General features: G+C 45.9%; 1 protein-coding gene across 1 annotated transcript; it reads left to right on the top strand.

The window, feature by feature from the left end:
* The first annotated feature begins 2,692 nt into the window (after positions 1–2,692).
* On the top strand, positions 2,693–16,729 carry LOC103823929 (myosin heavy chain, skeletal muscle, adult-like). The gene is given in 39 exon segments (XM_050981188.1): positions 2,693–2,899; positions 2,989–3,132; positions 3,224–3,380; positions 3,695–3,722; positions 3,818–3,929; positions 4,015–4,107; positions 4,235–4,298; positions 4,395–4,493; positions 4,599–4,702; positions 4,802–4,940; positions 5,568–5,686; positions 5,784–5,933; positions 6,485–6,655; positions 7,215–7,524; positions 7,684–7,760; positions 8,012–8,099; positions 8,194–8,311; positions 8,827–8,950; positions 9,036–9,172; positions 9,277–9,532; positions 10,324–10,566; positions 10,675–10,851; positions 10,937–11,082; positions 11,170–11,260; positions 11,349–11,738; positions 11,891–12,017; positions 12,193–12,311; positions 12,777–12,973; positions 13,347–13,530; positions 13,617–13,782; positions 13,950–14,074; positions 14,222–14,479; positions 14,481–14,531; positions 14,632–14,835; positions 15,098–15,223; positions 15,318–15,488; positions 15,580–15,684; positions 15,827–15,922; positions 16,484–16,729. Coding segments are annotated over 39 exon segments (5,829 nt in total). The 3' UTR covers positions 16,640–16,729.
* The last annotated feature ends 1,468 nt before the right edge of the window (positions 16,730–18,197 follow it).

Genomic DNA, 18,197 nt, shown 5'->3' with positions numbered 1-18,197 from the left:
GCTCTTCTATTCCAAAGGTCATGGTCTATACTGCCATTAGGAGAGGTCTAAATATGAAAGAGCCAACTCTAGAGAAGAAGTTGAGTTATAATCTTAATGATTTTTTAAAAGTGAACATTATTAAAATAAGCAATATGTTTTATAAATTTAGTTAAAATTTCCAAGGAAAGTTTTCTTACTGATAACTAGGTTCAGAAAACAGCAATATTGGCTTTTGTAGCTTTTCTGTATTCAAGGTTTCTGTGACACTAGATCAAAAGGTTTGCCATCGAGTATTTTGGTCATTAATGGCATTTCCCACACACACACACACACACACACAAATTCCAATCCTTGTCCAATGATCAATTTTTTCTTGTGTCTTGCTTGTGTTTCAGTTGCTGGCAAGGCAGCCTATCTGATGGTTCTGTACTCAGCAGATCTGCTTTGACCCTGTGTTGTCCTTGAGTAGAAGTTGGGAATGAATTAGTGACCAAACCAGTGGATTGTTTTATGGGAATTAGGACAAACTCCTCTACCAAGTAGATGTGGCTGATAGCCAAGACTAAGTGCTTCTCTATCAGTGCAGCACTTTTGGCTACAGACAGAAGGAACTGGTAGCCACTGCCCAGACAGGCACTATGGCCTGATTGCTAGCACAGAAACTTGTTGGGATGGACTGTGTGATTGACATGTGCTGTGACTGACACCTATTTGGAAGGGAGAGTCAAGGTTGGAGAGATGAAGGAGTGTCCCTGAGGAGGTGCATCCCCAGATCCTGAGAGAACTGGCAGATGAAGTGGTTAAGCCTCTATCCATCACACTTGACAAGTCGTGATTATCTGATGAAGTTCCACTGACAGAAAAATCCCCATTTTTAAAAAGGGGAAAAGAAAGACCCAGGGAACCACAGGCTGGTCCGTTTCACCTCTCTGCATGGCAAGATCATGGAACAGATCCTTCTGGAAAATATGCTATGGTACATTGGCTGGATGGTCACACACCAAGCCACAGTGGTCAATGGCTTGAATTTCAGGTAACAAGTTGTGTCCCCCCGCAGGTTGTTTTGAAACTAGCATTATATTTTAACACGTTTGTCAAGAGCATGGACAGTGAGGTTGAGAGCACTATCAGCAAGTTTGCTGATAACCCCAAGCCATGTGCTGCAGTCAACACCCTGGAGGGAAGACAGATTCTGGTTGGATAGAAGAGTGACATTTTTTAAGAAGAAGCCAGTGAGACATAGGCCCCAGCATAAGGGAATGCTCCTGGAATCACTGGAAGTGTACAAGCTCAGGTTGAATGGGGCTTTGAGCAACCTGATCTAGTCAAAATTCCTATCCACAGCAGTGGTGTTGCACTAGATAATTCTTTTAAGGTTTCTTCCAACCCAAACCATTCTCTGATTTGTCCTTCAAGTTCTGTATGTCTGTGGAAGTCAGAGATTGTGCAGACACAGGACTTCTGATGCCCCCTTGCATTCACTGTTTTACACAGATTGGTTCTGAACTCCTCCTGTTCAGGGCAGAGGGTGTTTCCACCAGCTTCCCCCTGCCCTGCACAGGAAGTCCAGGGCTGAGCTCTGGTTTTGAACTCCAGAAAGTTGCCTGCTCCTCCTTGGAACAAGCTTTTCATGCCCGCACCAGTGCTTGATGTAGGATATCTCCTTGGATCACATTTACTGACCTTGCCCCTCTGCTCTTCATTGAGCTTTACTCACTGAGCTCTTCTAATAATCAAAATGCCAATGACCAGGAGAAGAGCGTGTTTAAAGGGGCTTCAGTGACAGTGATATTTGTGGTGCCATGGAAGTGCTGGACTGAGGATCTATCGCAGTAACACCATAGTCATGCAATAAAAATCTGCCTTGAGCACATGAAGAAATCATTGGAAAATGCAGCAGTATAGTTCACTGGTCCTACATCCAAATTTTCCAAATGCCTCGACTAACTGAACTTCTGTCCTTATGTCTCTAGACAAATTATTTATAGTCAATACATTCACAGCATTGGTAAGATACAAAACATTTCTAAATATATCTTATTGAATCAAATGACTATGCCATTAGTTCAGTTTGCCAGACAATGCTTTGCCAAAAAATGTTTGCCAAAAAATGTTTTGACCGAAGAAAGGGGAGGAATGCAGAGCACCTGCCAACCAGACTCTATAAAAGAGTCTTTGCAGTGCTCTGCCCTGTCTACTAGAAGGGTTCCAAGGTAAGTGCAAGGATCTAGCTGTTAGGTGTTCCCATTACTGCATATTATGCATATATATTTTTTCCTTTGAAACTGGTTTTCTAACTAAGTTTTTTCATCTGCTTTAAAGGCTATAGTATCTATTCTATCTATACTTTTAAAAATTACTTTATACTAGAATAAAAAGGTTTCTTTAACATATTTCGTATTCTCAAATATAACATTACAATCAATAAAGCCAAAGTAAAATCTGTACAGTACCATAAGAAACAAAAGAAATTTATACAAGGTTATTATATATTATTTAAGGATGAAACAATACTTTTTCTTCTGGGTTTAAATCATTAAACACAAGGAAGGCAACTCTTGGTACAATTTTTAGCAATTCTAGTAAGTGCTCAGTTTTAAAGCATTAGAAAAGGTGTCCTTGCAAGCAAGGAACATTAATGATCTATTCATGTTACATTTCTTTTCTTCCACAGGGTTCTTTATTGATGTGCCTTCAGTAAAGTGCAGCCATGGCCTCTGCAGATGCTGATTTAGCTTGTTTTGGGGAGGCAGCTCCTTACCTCCGAAAATCGGAGAAGGAGAGAATTGAGGCCCAGAACAAACCTTTCGATGCCAAGACATCGGTCTTTGTGGTTCATCCCAAAGAATCCTTTGTGAAAGGCAAAATTGAGAGCAGGGAGTCAGGCAAAGTCACTGTCAAGACTGAAGGGGGAGAGGTGAGTCAAAAACAAGAGTGAAGGAAAACATTTGATCTCCACTTTGAGCTTTTAGGTGACACATGTGGATCTTTGTGTTTCCTTGGCAGACCCTGACTGTGAAGGAAGATCAAATCTTCTCCATGAACCCTCCCAAGTATGACAAAATCGAGGACATGGCCATGATGACCCACCTGCACGAACCCGCTGTGCTGTACAACCTCAAAGAGCGTTACGCAGCCTGGATGATCTACGTAAGTGGCAGCAGCAGCTTCCTCTGGGCAGCCTCAGGAGCTGCTGGGCCAGGCTCAGGGGAAGCCAAGGTGCTGTGTCCCTTCCTTGCAGACCTACTCGGGTCTCTTCTGCGTCACCGTCAACCCCTACAAGTGGCTGCCGGTGTACAACCCCGAGGTGGTGTTGGCCTACCGAGGCAAGAAGCGCCAGGAGGCCCCTCCACACATCTTCTCCATCTCTGACAACGCCTATCAGTTCATGCTGACTGGTGAGTGGCTCTGTCTGTCTCAGGGGCCTTGGACCAATAAGTTCTCTGAAGGGATTCTCTGTCTCACCAAAGTGAACAGACTTTTTCAAACCTTTCTTGGATCTGACACACACATCTGTTGGAGTTTACTATCTTCATAGCACTATTTCTACTGTTTGAAATGAAAGATATCTCTGTACTCAATGATGTGTTTTGGAGGTTTGCTTGATTAAGTAAAGCTGACATCAGGCAAAACATTAGATTACCTGACTATGTTTCATTCTTTCTCTGTTGTTTATTGAGTTTTGAGCACTGTGTTTCTGTCTTGTTCACAGATCGGGAGAACCAGTCCATCCTGATCACGTAGGTACCCCCCCGTGCGGGTCCCTGGGGCTGCCCGGTGCCAGGGCACCTCCTGCCTGACCACGCACCCTCTGCTTCTCTCTTGGCTTTGGCAGCGGAGAATCCGGGGCTGGGAAGACTGTGAACACAAAGCGTGTCATCCAGTACTTTGCAACAATTGCAGCCAGTGGAGAGAAGAAGAAGGAGCAGACCTCAGGCAAGATGCAGGTGAGTCAAGAAGAACTGACTGAATGCTTGGACTGTCATTGCCCTGTCAACCAAACACAGTCACTGAATAATGATGTCTCTGCAGGGAACACTTGAGGATCAAATCATCAGTGCCAACCCACTGCTGGAGGCCTTTGGAAACGCCAAGACTGTGAGGAACGACAACTCCTCACGCTTTGTGAGTTCTTGCTTTCCATAAAATCTCTCCCCTCATGGCAACACACTTGATGCCTGAAGAGTTCTTAGTGCAAAGGAGACATCAGCAGAACACATCCAGACTGACCTGCTGCTGCTTCTGTTAACAGGGTAAATTCATCAGAATCCACTTTGGTGCCACAGGCAAACTGGCTTCTGCTGACATTGAAACTTGTAAGAGATTCTCCTGGATTGCTTCCATCCCTTCCCAAATTCCCATCTCCATGTACGTTCCCACAAGTGCCTAACTCTTTCTACCTTCCTTGCCAGATCTGCTGGAGAAGTCCAGAGTCACTTTCCAGCTCAAGGCGGAAAGGAGCTACCACATCTTTTATCAGATCATGTCCAACAAGAAGCCAGAGCTCATTGGTAGGAAGGAGCATTATGGGTTTTTGGGGTTGATCACTGAGCAATAGTTCCCTCTCTCACCTGTTGGCAAAAGTAAACCTGTGCCCTGCCTTTTTCTATTTACAGACATGCTTCTCATTACCACCAACCCCTACGACTTCCACTATGTGAGTCAAGGGGAGGTCACTGTCCCCAGCATTGATGACCAGGAGGAGCTGATGGCTACAGATGTAAGTAACACAGCAACTAGGTACCTCCTGGGCATGGCTTGAGAGTGACATCTCTGATCCACTAAGGACACATTTTTGAATTCATTTTTTTGACTGCAGAGTGCCATTGACATCCTGGGCTTCACTGCAGACGAGAAAACAGCCATCTACAAGCTAACGGGGGCTGTCATGCACTATGGGAACCTGAAGTTCAAGCAGAAGCAACGAGAGGAGCAGGCAGAGCCTGATGGCACAGAAGGTATCAGCAAATTCAGGGGCTGATTTGTGCCCTTCTCTGCCTCCAGAGGTGATATGTTAGCCTCCAGTGGCACACTGCAGTTACCCGAGTCTCCACATAAAATATTGAGAATTCCTTTTTTGCCCCTGCTCCCTCTAACTGCAGAGCTCCTTTCTCAGTCATGGGTAGTTCCATTATTCTATCCAGTGGTGGCTCCCCAAAATCATGCTGCCTGAAAGCAGAAATTTCAACACAGGATATCTCTCTCTCTAAGTTCTCCAAGCACTAAGACACCTGGAGGAGCAATTGTGTTTTTGATGAAAGAAATCCGGCAAGTTGTGCTACCCTCAAATCCCCTTCCCACAGAAGGAGAATATGCCTTGCCTTATGACTTGCTAGAGGCTTCTGTTGTTCTTCTGGGAAATTCGAGGTTCAAGCTCTTCCTATCCAAGCCATACTTGTTCTTGCCTTCAAAGACCACCATCAGTAGTGTCCAGAATTTGCATTCCTTCACAGGTCTTCTCTATGGAATGAGATAAATCCTCTTCCATTCCTAGAACATGAAGAGCAAAGTTGTTCACAACACCTGAAGTATAGAGACTGAATGTAAACAAATGCTTTTTTCACTCTCTCTCTCCCCACCTCTAGTTGCTGACAAGGCTGCCTACCTAACGGGCCTCAACTCAGCTGAATTTCTGAAGGCCTTGTGTTACCCCCGAGTCAAGGTTGGGAATGAATACGTGACCAAAGGTCAAAACGTGACACAGGTAACATCTGGCAGTTGAAAATGCACAGCTTGAAGGAGTGCTTTCACATTTTTCTTTGCCCCTCAGAGGTAATTCCAACTCGTCTCCTCTGCTCTAGGTGAACAATTCAGTGGGTGCCCTGGCCAAGGCAATGTTTGAGAAGATGTTCCTGTGGATGGTTGTTCGTATCAACCAACAGCTGGACACAAAGCAGCCCAGGCAGTACTTCATTGGTGTCCTGGACATTGCTGGCTTTGAGATCTTTGATGTAAGCACCAAGGGTTTGACACCACAGTCAAGCGATGGGCAAGGAGGGGTCAGGAGGACACAGGAACACAGAGAGGACAAAGGTTCACACAGCTCTGGGCCAAAGGGGTGGATGGTCTCGTGACGGCAGTGGTCTGGCCAAGATAACAGTGTTTCCTGTTCTGTGAATGCAGTGATGATGCAAGGACTTCTGTGTCAGAACACAAAAGCCCCAGATTATTGTTCTAAGGCCAGGGAAATTCTTGGGTGGGAAACTGAGGAGGTTTCTACCATCCATCAGCTCAGAGAACAGACACCATAGAGCTACTGAGCTTACCAAAGACTTGCAGCTGAGTAGCACAGTGAAAAAGAATTGTCACTTTTGGCTTGATTTGCAAAGTAATAATGAAAATGTCCTTCAAGAACAGTGAGTGTTAGAGTAGAAACACATGGTGGTACACTAGGGTTGGGACTGGGGTTTCAACTTCAAACAGCCTGAAGGAGAATGGCAGCAAAAGCCTGTGTGTTTTGGCACACCTTGAGAACCTGTGCACTTTTCCTTGCTTTGGGCAGTTCAACAGCTTTGAGCAGCTGTGCATCAACTTCACCAATGAGAAACTGCAACAGTTCTTCAACCACCACATGTTCGTGCTGGAGCAGGAGGAGTACAAGAAGGAGGGGATTGAATGGGAGTTCATTGACTTTGGCATGGACCTGGCTGCCTGCATTGAGCTCATTGAGAAGGTACCTTTCCTTGGCATGTACATGATGGCTGCTGGAATTCTGTGATGTTTCTGAGGCACAGTCAGATCTAAAGTCTACAGACAAATTTGAGAAATACATTTCATATCACCCAACCTCCCCAAACTACAGAGCCCCTTGTCACTGTTTTCCCCATATATTTCTCTTTATCATTGCTTCGCCAGTTCTACAACCAATTCTCATGTGAACTGGACAGATGTTTCTACCAGTTCCATGAAGATAGGCTGCAGGGAGGCAAGAGATGGCAGAAAGAAATTCCTTGGCTGAGAACAAGTCCTGGTAAACCTAGGCTTTCATCCAGATATGCTGCCAACAGCACAACCAGACTTTGATGTTCATAGCACTGGCTTCTTGTCATTGTCATAGAGTCACAGAATAATTTGGGTTGGAAGAACCCATAGACACAATAAAGAACCTTTTGTTCCAATCCCCTACCATGGCTGGGGACTCCTTCCACTAGACCAGGAACTGAACATTCCGTCTAAAGCGACATTGAACATTTCCATTATAACCTTCCCTTTTCACTTGTGATTTCTCCCAGCCCATGGGCATCTTCTCCATCCTGGAAGAGGAGTGCATGTTCCCCAAGGCAACTGACACCTCATTCAAGAACAAGCTCTATGACCAGCACCTGGGAAAATCCAACAACTTCCAGAAGCCCAAGCCTGCCAAGGGCAAGGCTGAGGCTCACTTCTCCCTGGTGCACTATGCTGGCACAGTGGATTACAACATCACTGGGTGGCTGGAGAAGAACAAGGACCCTCTGAATGAAACTGTCATTGGGCTGTACCAGAAATCATCTGTGAAGACCCTGGCTTTACTCTTTGCCAACTATGGTGGAGCAGATGCAGGTCAGTGTTTGTGGAAATGGTATTTTTAATGTGGGACAAAGTTTTCTTAGAATTAACACTGCAAACACTGGAAATGTTAAGTAGCTTTGTGTTTTGTAGTAATCAGTATTTATTGCCCATGATGAAAAAATGTTTTTTTTTCTTTTCTTTGATTTGCAGAGGGTGGTGGTGGTGGTGGCAAGAAGGGAGGCAAGAAGAAGGGTTCTTCTTTCCAGACTGTCTCAGCTCTCTTCAGGGTAAGAGCAGAATTAATTTCCTCTTTGAAATATCTACTGAAATAACATAGGAGTTCATTGAAATTGCAGTCGGAAGACCGGTCTATAATTCACTAAGGATCTGATTCATATTTATACAATTTTTACACCAACATTATCCTGTATTTCCTTCTGTTTAAGACACAGAAAGACTAATTTTTTTTTATGCACCTCATAGATAGGCATGGGGTTCTCACTTGATAGACCCTGAACATTTCCTTGTAATCTCACAGGAGAATTTAAACAAGCTGATGGCTAACCTGAGAAGCACTCACCCCCATTTTGTGCGCTGTATCATCCCCAATGAGACTAAAACACCTGGTAAGGCAAGCCAAGGGGAGGAAAGCTTGAGCAGCAGAAGCTCCTCTCCTGAGTGTCAAACAGCAGGGTAGTCACTAATGGTGGTATTTGTCAGGTGCCATGGAGCACGAGCTGGTGCTGCACCAGCTGCGCTGTAACGGCGTGCTGGAAGGGATCAGGATCTGCAGGAAAGGGTTCCCCAGCAGAGTCCTCTACGCTGACTTCAAACAGAGGTGAGAACTCTGAACCTTTCTGCCAACTGAAGAGCCTGATCATCTTAATAATCTTTGCAGTTTACATTGTCATGTTTTGTTGTGAATTTATGATTTACTTTATGCTGATTGTAAGGATTCCCTTGGACTCTGAGTTAATGATAGAAATTGGTCTTGCAGTCTTTACAGTGTCTTTTAAGTCTTGCATTGTCTTGTAAGAATGCACTCTCATGATATTATTAATGAACATGATATTATTCAGCTGCTGCTGAATTGTTATTATTGCTATGTAGAATAATAAATATTATATTATATGTTATATTTATATAAAAATAACAATAAAATTTAAAATATAAATAATATATAATTAAAAATAATATATTATATATTATTATATATTGTTTTCTATATTGTAATATTTTTTATCATTAATGAACATGATATTATTTAGCTGTTGCTAAGTAGGCAGTGAGGTTCAATCACAGCAATGGTTTCAGAACTGTTGATTTCTTAATGTTCTGCTTCTTTTCCTACAGATACAGAGTACTTAATGCCAGTGCTATTCCAGAGGGTCAGTTCATGGATAACAAGAAGGCTTCAGAGAAGCTTCTTGGGTCCATTGATGTTGACCACACCCAGTACAGATTTGGTCACACCAAGGTAGAACAAAGTTCTGTATTTAATACAGTGTGTCCAAGTAATGCACTATGCAACACTGATGTACTACAATCTTGCCTTTCTCAAGGTGTTCTTCAAAGCTGGACTGATAGGTGTACTAGAGGAGATGAGAGATGAGAAACTGGCAGAGATTATGACCATGATACAAGCCAGGTGCAGAGGCTTCCTGATGAGAGTGGAGTACCAGAGAATGGTGGAGAGGAGGTAGATACTTCTCCCTCATTTGTTATGTTTTAATGGTAGCTGGCTAATTGAGTCAAAATTCACCAAACACAGGATATTCAATAACCATGTGGAATTCTTGTCAGGGACTCCATCTTCTGCATCCAGTACAACGTTCGTGCATTCATGAATGTCAAACACTGGCCATGGATGAAGCTGTTCTTCAAGATCAAGCCCTTGCTGAAGAGTGCAGAGTCTGAGAAGGAAATGGCCAACATGAAACAAGAGTTTGAGAAAACCAAGGAGGAGCTTGCAAAGTCTGAGGCAAAGAGGAAGGAGCTGGAGGAGAAAATGGTGGCCCTGGTGCAGGAGAAAAATGACCTGCAGCTCCAAGTGCAGGCTGTGAGTATCACTGTTCATTTCCCCCTGGAAAAAGACTGAGATACTGCTAGAATGCTTCTTGTCCTGCAAAGAGACTTGCAGGAATTAATGGATGGAAGAAAACATTCTAAATCACATGTCCTGAGGCACTCTAATGTTGAGTAAACAGGCACTGGCAGGGGTATACTGAGATTCCTGGCAGACCCCCATGGCACTCACCATTGCTGTTGTCAGAGGAAAGAGCCATGTGGCACCAGACAATATGTACTGAACAGCAGAGAACTTGGAGCTTGAAGAGAAATAATTTTCAAAACAGTGTTTTTGTCAAACACAGTAAAAACAAACCTGAGAAAGACCCATTTTTCCTCCAAACTCAATTACAGAAATGCAATTTGACCAAAGAAAACAAATCTTTCTCCACTGAAATATTCTCTTTAAACATCTATTGCTCAAATAGTATAAAGTTAGTAGTCAATTAAATAGAAGAGCTAGTGCATATTTTTTTCCATGAGAAAATGACACCAAGCCATTATTCTTGCTGAAAATAGAAAAGAATATAAACCCTATTCCATTCTGCTTGTTGGTGACATTAGGGATTCTCATAGCTAGTAATCCTGTGAGACATATTTAGGAGACACAAAAACTTTGGAATAAATATTGATTCCAAATGACAAGGTTTACCAGTAGACACCATTCAAGATCCTTCTGTTGCTGGTCTTGAAGGTCAGGTTTAGCTACTACTCAGTAATAAAAGAGGCAGAGCAGTGAAAGTTCGAAACATTAGAACCCACAAATTTCTGTCTCCCCACCAGGAAGCAGATAGCTTGGCTGATGCTGAGGAAAGGTGTGACCAGCTCATCAAAACCAAAATCCAGCTGGAAGCCAAAATTAAGGAGGTGACTGAAAGGGCTGAAGAAGAAGAGGAAATTAATGCTGAGCTGACAGCCAAGAAGAGGAAGCTGGAGGATGAATGTTCAGAGCTGAAGAAAGATATTGATGACCTTGAGCTAACACTGGCCAAGGTGGAGAAGGAAAAACACGCTACTGAAAACAAGGTATGAGGTAGAACCTGTCACTCACATTCCAAAAAATGGGCTGTGTGTATTATGGGACTTGATCTATATCTACTTCCTTTCTTTACATTTGCTCCCTTCTTCTCTAAGGTGAAAAACCTGACTGAGGAGATGGCAGCTTTGGATGAGACCATTGCCAAGCTGACAAAGGAGAAGAAAGCCCTCCAAGAGGCCCATCAGCAGACCCTGGATGACCTGCAGGCAGAGGAAGACAAAGTCAATACTCTGACCAAAGCCAAGACCAAGCTGGAACAGCAAGTGGATGATGTAAGCACACAGACATAGAGCAGGAACAGGACAGGTATGGAGTCCAAGCTGGCTGGCAGAGCCCTGATGGGCTTGTTGTGTTTAGCTGGAAGGGTCCCTGGAGCAAGAGAAGAAACTGCGCATGGACCTGGAGAGAGCGAAGAGGAAACTGGAAGGAGACCTGAAGCTGGCCCAGGACAGCATCATGGATTTGGAGAATGATAAGCAGCAGCTGGATGAGAAACTGAAGAAGTAAGTGTGGCTCTGGGGCACCTGAGTGCTGGGCTGCAGCACTTGTCTTTTTTCTTGGAGCTCTAACATTGTTCCCTTGGCCCAAAGGAAAGACTTTGAAATCAGCCAGATCCAGAGCAAGATCGAGGATGAGCAAGCCCTTGGCATGCAGTTTCAGAAGAAGATCAAGGAGCTGCAGGCAAGTGTCTGTTCCTTCCCCTGCCTTGCTCAGGCTCAGCTCAGGCAGGAGAATGGCACAGCTGTGAAGGGTCCCTGCTGTTCTGCAGGCCCGCATTGAGGAGCTGGAGGAGGAAATTGAGGCAGAGCGAACCTCTCGCGCTAAAGCAGAGAAGCATCGCTCTGACCTGTCCAGGGAGCTGGAGGAGATCAGCGAGCGCCTGGAAGAAGCAGGAGGAGCCACAGCAGCTCAGATTGAGATGAACAAGAAGCGTGAGGCTGAGTTCCAGAAGATGCGCCGTGACCTGGAAGAGGCCACGCTGCAGCACGAAGCCACGGCTGCCGCCCTGCGCAAGAAGCACGCGGACAGCACAGCTGAGCTGGGCGAGCAGATCGACAACCTGCAACGCGTGAAGCAGAAGCTGGAGAAGGAGAAGAGTGAGCTGAAGATGGAGATTGATGACTTGGCCAGCAACATGGAGTCTGTCTCCAAAGCCAAGGTATGGAGTTGCAGGAGAAAATGCTCCGAAGAATAAAGTGTGGCACAAAAAGCTTCCTCTGCTACACACATTCCAGAAACAAAATCTCCACTGTGACAATAAGGCCGAGTGCAGACCATCATCTCTTTTCCCTTCCTGTGTTCCCTCTCTAGGCCAACCTAGAGAAGATGTGCCGCACACTGGAAGATCAGCTGAGTGAGCTTAAAACTAAGGAGGAGCAGAATCAGCGCATGATCAATGACCTCAATACGCAAAGAGCTCGTCTGCAGACAGAGTCAGGTGAGACATCCTCATCCCCAAAGTTCAACAGCAGGACCTTCATGCCATGAGTGAGCCAGAGAGTACAAGTGGCAGTTGTTATAAGCTCTCCAGGCCATTCCAAGTTACATGCCTTTACAGCAGAAGGTGTCATAGGAGTAACAGTGTGAATCTTTCTTTCCCTTTCTTTTTCCAGGTGAATTTTCACGCCAAGTGGAGGAGAAAGATGCTCTGATTTCTCAGCTGTCTAGGGGCAAGCAAGGATTTACCCAACAGATTGAGGAACTCAAGAGACATCTAGAGGAAGAAATCAAGGTCTGGAAGTACCCTAGTGTCCACAGCCTACATCACCCCTGAAAACATCTACAGAATCATCTCTGACACTAGACTGCTTCAGTGTTCTTTCCCCAAACACACATAGGAAAGCACTAATGCACATAGGAAAAGCACTAATGTACAATCCCTCACTCTTCCACTAGAGTGGAAGGAAACAGGATATTTTAGGTGCTGGAGGAAGTAATCCACAAGTTTTCCCTGAAATTCTGATGATCCTCTCTGAGACAGGATTCAGTCATACATTTAAACAAACAGAAGGTTACTGTCCCAGAGGAGCCATCACTAATGTGTCCTGATGCTCCAAAACATGTCAATGAGGGCTTCACCAGCTCCAAGCTCTACATTTGCCCAATTAGAGTTTAATTCTGTTTTCATGTTCAAGTTCACAGTCAAAAGAGATTGAAAGATAAGTATCCAAATTTTCCAAACCCAATGTCCCCACAGGCCAAGAATGCCCTGGCCCACGCCCTGCAGTCTGCTCGCCACGACTGTGACTTGCTCCGGGAACAATATGAGGAGGAGCAGGAGGCCAAGGGGGAGCTGCAGCGAGCCATGTCCAAGGCCAACAGTGAAGTGGCCCAGTGGAGAACCAAATACGAGACGGACGCGATTCAGCGCACGGAGGAGCTAGAGGAGGCCAAGTATGTGGGGAAGCAGGATGGGAAATGACTGGAGAAGACTGAAACTGGTCAAAGGAAATTAGAATCTCTGAGAGTGGGTTAAGACAAGGGTGGAATAAAGGAAAGGATATAGTGTATTTGTAAAAAAAGAGGGGGGGGAGAGAGAGAGGGAGAGAAAAAGAGAGATTGGAAGAGAAAAAAAATTGGTCATTAGAAGTGCTAAGACATGCCTAATCCTCCCCGGGTGACAGGACACAGAAAAGGATAGATCCTTACATATCTGTGAAAAGTGCTTGGCTAAAAACCCTCAAATCGAAAAACCTGCCCTCTTATGAAATTATAGAACTGACAATTTTCCAAGCTCTAATGTGCAACTGTGCTTGTCTCCTCCCAGGAAGAAGTTGGCCCAGCGCCTGCAGGATGCAGAGGAACATGTTGAGGCTGTCAATGCCAAATGTGCCTCCCTGGAAAAGACAAAGCAGAGGCTGCAGAATGAAGTGGAGGACCTGATGATTGACGTGGAGAGATCCAATGCTGCCTGCGCTGCTCTGGATAAGAAGCAGAAGAACTTTGACAAGGTCTTTTGGCCTCCAGCACCAGCCCTCCTGGCCAGAGCAGGGCCCCGTGATGGCCCCAGCCCTACTCACTGCCCGTTTCTCTTCAGATCCTGGCAGAATGGAAGCAGAAGTATGAGGAAACGCAGGCTGAGCTGGAGGCCTCGCAGAAGGAGTCGCGCTCTCTCAGCACGGAGCTGTTCAAGATGAAGAATGCCTATGAGGAGTCCTTGGACCACCTGGAAACAATGAAGCGGGAGAACAAGAACTTGCAGCGTAAGTCCGTGGCCCTCTGCTCCTCACTGGCCTTTCTATCAGCCATTACCACCATTGTTCATGGGTCTGTACCTGCAGGTCTGCAGAGATGCCTGTCACCATGGTAGGACAGGGCCCTTCCCATTCTGCTCTGTGCCTGACCAAGCCATTGTGCTTTGTTCCCACAGAGGAGATTTCTGACCTCACGGAGCAGATTGCAGAGGGAGGAAAGGCAATTCATGAGCTGGAGAAAGTGAAGAAGCAGATTGAGCAGGAGAAATCTGAACTGCAAGCCTCCCTGGAGGAGGCTGAGGTACAGACAATGCTAATAATGATGTCCCAACCACGAGTATGGGTGTAGTCTTTTGGAGAGAGAGCAAGAAAGCAAGCCTACCATTCATGTGGAACTGCATGAAAGATTACTTTGAAAGTAAGACACACTTTGTGTTGAATTGTGCAGGCCTCCCTGGAACATGAGGAGGGGAAGATCCTGCGCCTGCAGCTTGAGCTCAACCAAGTGAAGTCTGAGATTGACAGGAAGATAGCAGAGAAAGATGAGGAAATTGACCAGATGAAGAGGAACCACCTCAGAGTTGTGGACTCGATGCAGAGCACCCTGGATGCTGAGATCAGGAGCAGGAATGAAGCCCTGAGGCTGAAGAAGAAGATGGAGGGAGACCTGAATGAAATGGAGATCCAGCTGAGCCATGCCAACCGCCATGGCTGCAGAGGCACAGAAGAACCTGAGAAACACCCAGGCTGTGCTCAAGGTCCGTTCAGCAGAGCTACAGAAAGAGAAATGAGATCCTGATGTTTTTGCTATTCAAGAGCCCACTGATGCCTGGTAATGTCCCTTGCCTCTCTTTCCAGGACACTCAGCTGCACTTGGACGATGCTCTCAGGACACAGGATGACCTGAAGGAGCAGGTGGCCATGGTGGAGCGCAGAGCAAACCTGCTGCAGGCTGAAGTTGAGGAGCTCCGGGCAGCCCTGGAGCAGACGGAGCGGTCGAGGAAATTGGCTGAGCAGGAGCTTCTGGATGCCACTGAACGGGCACAGCTCCTCCACACCCAGGTCTGGCATGGCTGGAAATTATTCCCATTCACAACTGATAACAAAGACTGAAATTGTTATTCATCTTGTGATTCCTGTGTAAACATTTGAAGAAGTTTGCTGCAATATGTCCCCTCCATCCAGCCCTCAATATCTGGTTTAAAACACTAGTGCTTAAGAAGTCACTTGCGCTAAAGAATTCCTAAGCTCTACCTGCATTTTCAGGCCTTGATGTGGAGGCATTTGGTCTGACAGTAGGAATTTTGTCTTTCTTGTTGTATAGAACACCAGCCTGATCAACACCAAGAAGAAGCTGGAAACGGACATTTCCCAGATCCAGAGTGAAATGGAGGATACCATCCAGGAAGCCCGCAATGCTGAGGAGAAGGCCAAGAAGGCCATCACTGATGTGAGTTGGGTGCTCTTGCTATTGATGATGATGAGTCTACTCTCCCCAAAATATCTCCACTCCTAAAATGGCTTTGACCTTTTGCTCTGGTCAGGCGGCCATGATGGCAGAAGAGCTGAAGAAGGAGCAGGACACCAGTGCCCACCTGGAGAGGATGAAGAAGAACCTGGACCAGACAGTGAAGGACCTGCAGCACCGTCTGGAAGAGGCTGAGCAGCTGGCACTGAAGGGAGGGAAGAAACAACTTCAGAAGCTGGAGGCCAGGGTGTGTAGGGCTGGGGCTGTGCCTGAGTGAGCGTGTCCCTCCTTGAAGAGACACTGCCAGGGCAGCTGCAGGGATGGGCTTGTCCTTGCAGGTGCGGGAGCTGGAAGGGGAGGTTGATGCTGAGCAGAAGCGCAGCGCTGAAGCCGTGAAGGGTGTGCGCAAGTACGAGCGGAGGGTGAAGGAACTCACCTACCAGGTAAGGCAGGAGCTCTCCTGCTCTCACTGGGCTTTCTCACAGTGAGTCACATTCTGCCCACACCATCCCCAAGGGCAATTGGTAACCTCACGTGATGCAGAGCCAAGAATTGACTCTCTATTCTGTTTACCAACTGCTTTAGTCTGAGGAAGACAGGAAGAATGTCCTGAGGCTGCAGGATCTGGTGGACAAGCTGCAAATGAAAGTGAAATCTTACAAGAGACAAGCTGAAGAGGCTGTGAGTATTGCTTGGAGAATGGGCAAAAATTCTGTTGGGGCAGGACACACACTGAATGAGGCTGAATACCAGGAGAGGGGTATTAAAGAATCTCCCGAGACACAACCATCTTGGCCACTCCGCTTTGGTATTGTTTCTTGAGGCCTTTATTAGCTCTGGCCATCTGCATTAAGGGACATTCATTAAGGGAACTTCTGCAGCCTGTTTCACACAGGAGGCCAGAGTAAACAAACCAAGGGGCCACACCCAGTGACTGACAAGTTCCTTAATATCTGTTAATAATCAGTAGCAGGAGGAGTCCAATAACTCATACAGAGTAGCAGAGCAAGTACAGAAATGAAAAATCGAAGGGGTGAAATTGATCCTGACATGTGACACAGTCCTGGTGAAGCTTGTCCCAGTAGGGTCCTGAGAAGGGGAGGATGAGGAGCTCTGTGTGAGGCTGATGTGTGAGCAGTTGTGGGAGGGGGATGGATATTTGCAGCCTTACCAGGCTGACTTGCAGCAGGAGTGAAATCCCTGCCCTGTGCTCCTCACCACTGACTCCCTTTCCCCACACAGGAGGAGATGTCCAATGTCAACCTGTCCAAGTTCCGCAAGATCCAGCACGAGCTGGAGGAAGCCGAGGAGCGGGCTGACATTGCAGAGTCACAGGTCAACAAGCTCCGAGTGAAGAGCCGTGACATTCATGGCAAGAAGATAGAAGAGGAAGAGTGAGGATGTCATGAGGCATCAAAGTGACCTGAGGGCTGCACAAAATGTGAACCCTCTGTCACTGTCTTCCAGATTTGATATTTGCAACCATCTCAATACGTAGGCAATAAAGAGTAGATTCATTTGCATTCACATCATGGGTAGTTATCAGTTGTTTTTGTTATTTATGAGTGAGGTCTGTATCACCGTTACTCTTTGGACACAGTTTTGCCTTATAAAACCTTTGTGTAGCTTTGTGGTGCTACAGCTTTTTTTCATCTAATTTCCAAATGATTATCCCTTCAATAACACTTTAGCCAATGAACAAAGATAGTTTCTTACTCACATAAGTAATCCTAAAAGACACAGAGTGAAAGAGAAAAGTTGTTTGAGCTGTTGCCTCTGTTGGTCAGGTGGCTGTTGAGTAAGTCAGAGTGGTGTTGAATAGGAAGAACACATTTCCAATTATGTTAGTTATTTCAGGCACTAAGGAAGGTCAAGGAATTATACTTTGAAATGTACATTAGAAGGCTTCCATGACACTCAACAAGCAGTGCCATTAAATAATACACCAAATTCAATATTGTTAAATTACAAAACTGTACAGATGCGGAAACAAAATGCAGTGTCATTTGTGAAGAGATGGACTCTGGGCTGAGAATCCCCTGTCAGGAGGGAGTTCTGCCACATGTTCTGCATAACTGTGTGAAAATATCAGCTCTTTTCTCAGCAGTGGTAGTAGAAGAGAAAATAAGAAGAAACAAGGTCAAGGAGACCAATTACACCCAGGGACTTAGGAAGATATGTTTTCTAAGATAACCTTATATAGAAGGAAAAGGGAAAACTGCACTTCTGTAAGAAGATGCATAATTTATTGGAAATGTGTATCAAATGCCTTCCCTATCTCAGGAGATAGCCTTACATGTTTGAATCCTGCATGTGGACTTGAAATCTTGGGATATATTCATGGAGGTATATGAAATGGTACCAGTAATTCCCATCAGAGAGATCAGCTTCAGGCTGGAGGCCCAAGGCAGTGTTGGGGACTAGGCAGGAGTGTGAGCACCGAACCAGCTTTGTGGAAGTGTGGAAGTTGAGATGAGGGGTAAGCACTGGCAGGGATTGCAAGGAGACTGCCTGTCTGCTCCCCCACAGGTGGAGAGAGCCTGAACAGCCCATGGGGGCAATGAGGCCCACTGCCCCACACTTACCTCTGTCCATTGTGATGTGAAGAAGAAAGCACAGACAGCTGAGGTGATGCCCCAGGGTGGGTGCTGGTGTAGGGCACAAAGACATCAGCTGGACTCTGGCTGTGCCTTTTGCCTCACCATTTAGGCTGTTGATATCAGGACAAGGCTCCTTCAGATTTATTCTCAGCTTCAGGGCCCATCAGGCTCCTGTCAGTCACAGGGAGCTCCCAGGCAGCAGCTGACCAGGCCTCGGTGCCAGGGGATGGCAGCCTGGAGCCACTGAGGGGACCTGCTCTGGGCCCTGCTCCTCTGCAGACCAGTAGAGAGATCTCCCTGAAACCTGGGTGCTTCAAACCTGCTGAAACTGCTGGGAGATCTCCCTGAAACCTGGG

Source organism: Serinus canaria, chromosome 18, assembly GCF_022539315.1.
Source record: "Serinus canaria isolate serCan28SL12 chromosome 18, serCan2020, whole genome shotgun sequence".
In the NCBI taxonomy this organism is placed as follows: domain Eukaryota; kingdom Metazoa; phylum Chordata; class Aves; order Passeriformes; family Fringillidae; genus Serinus; species Serinus canaria.
This window is presented reverse-complemented; position numbering and strand designations above follow the sequence as displayed.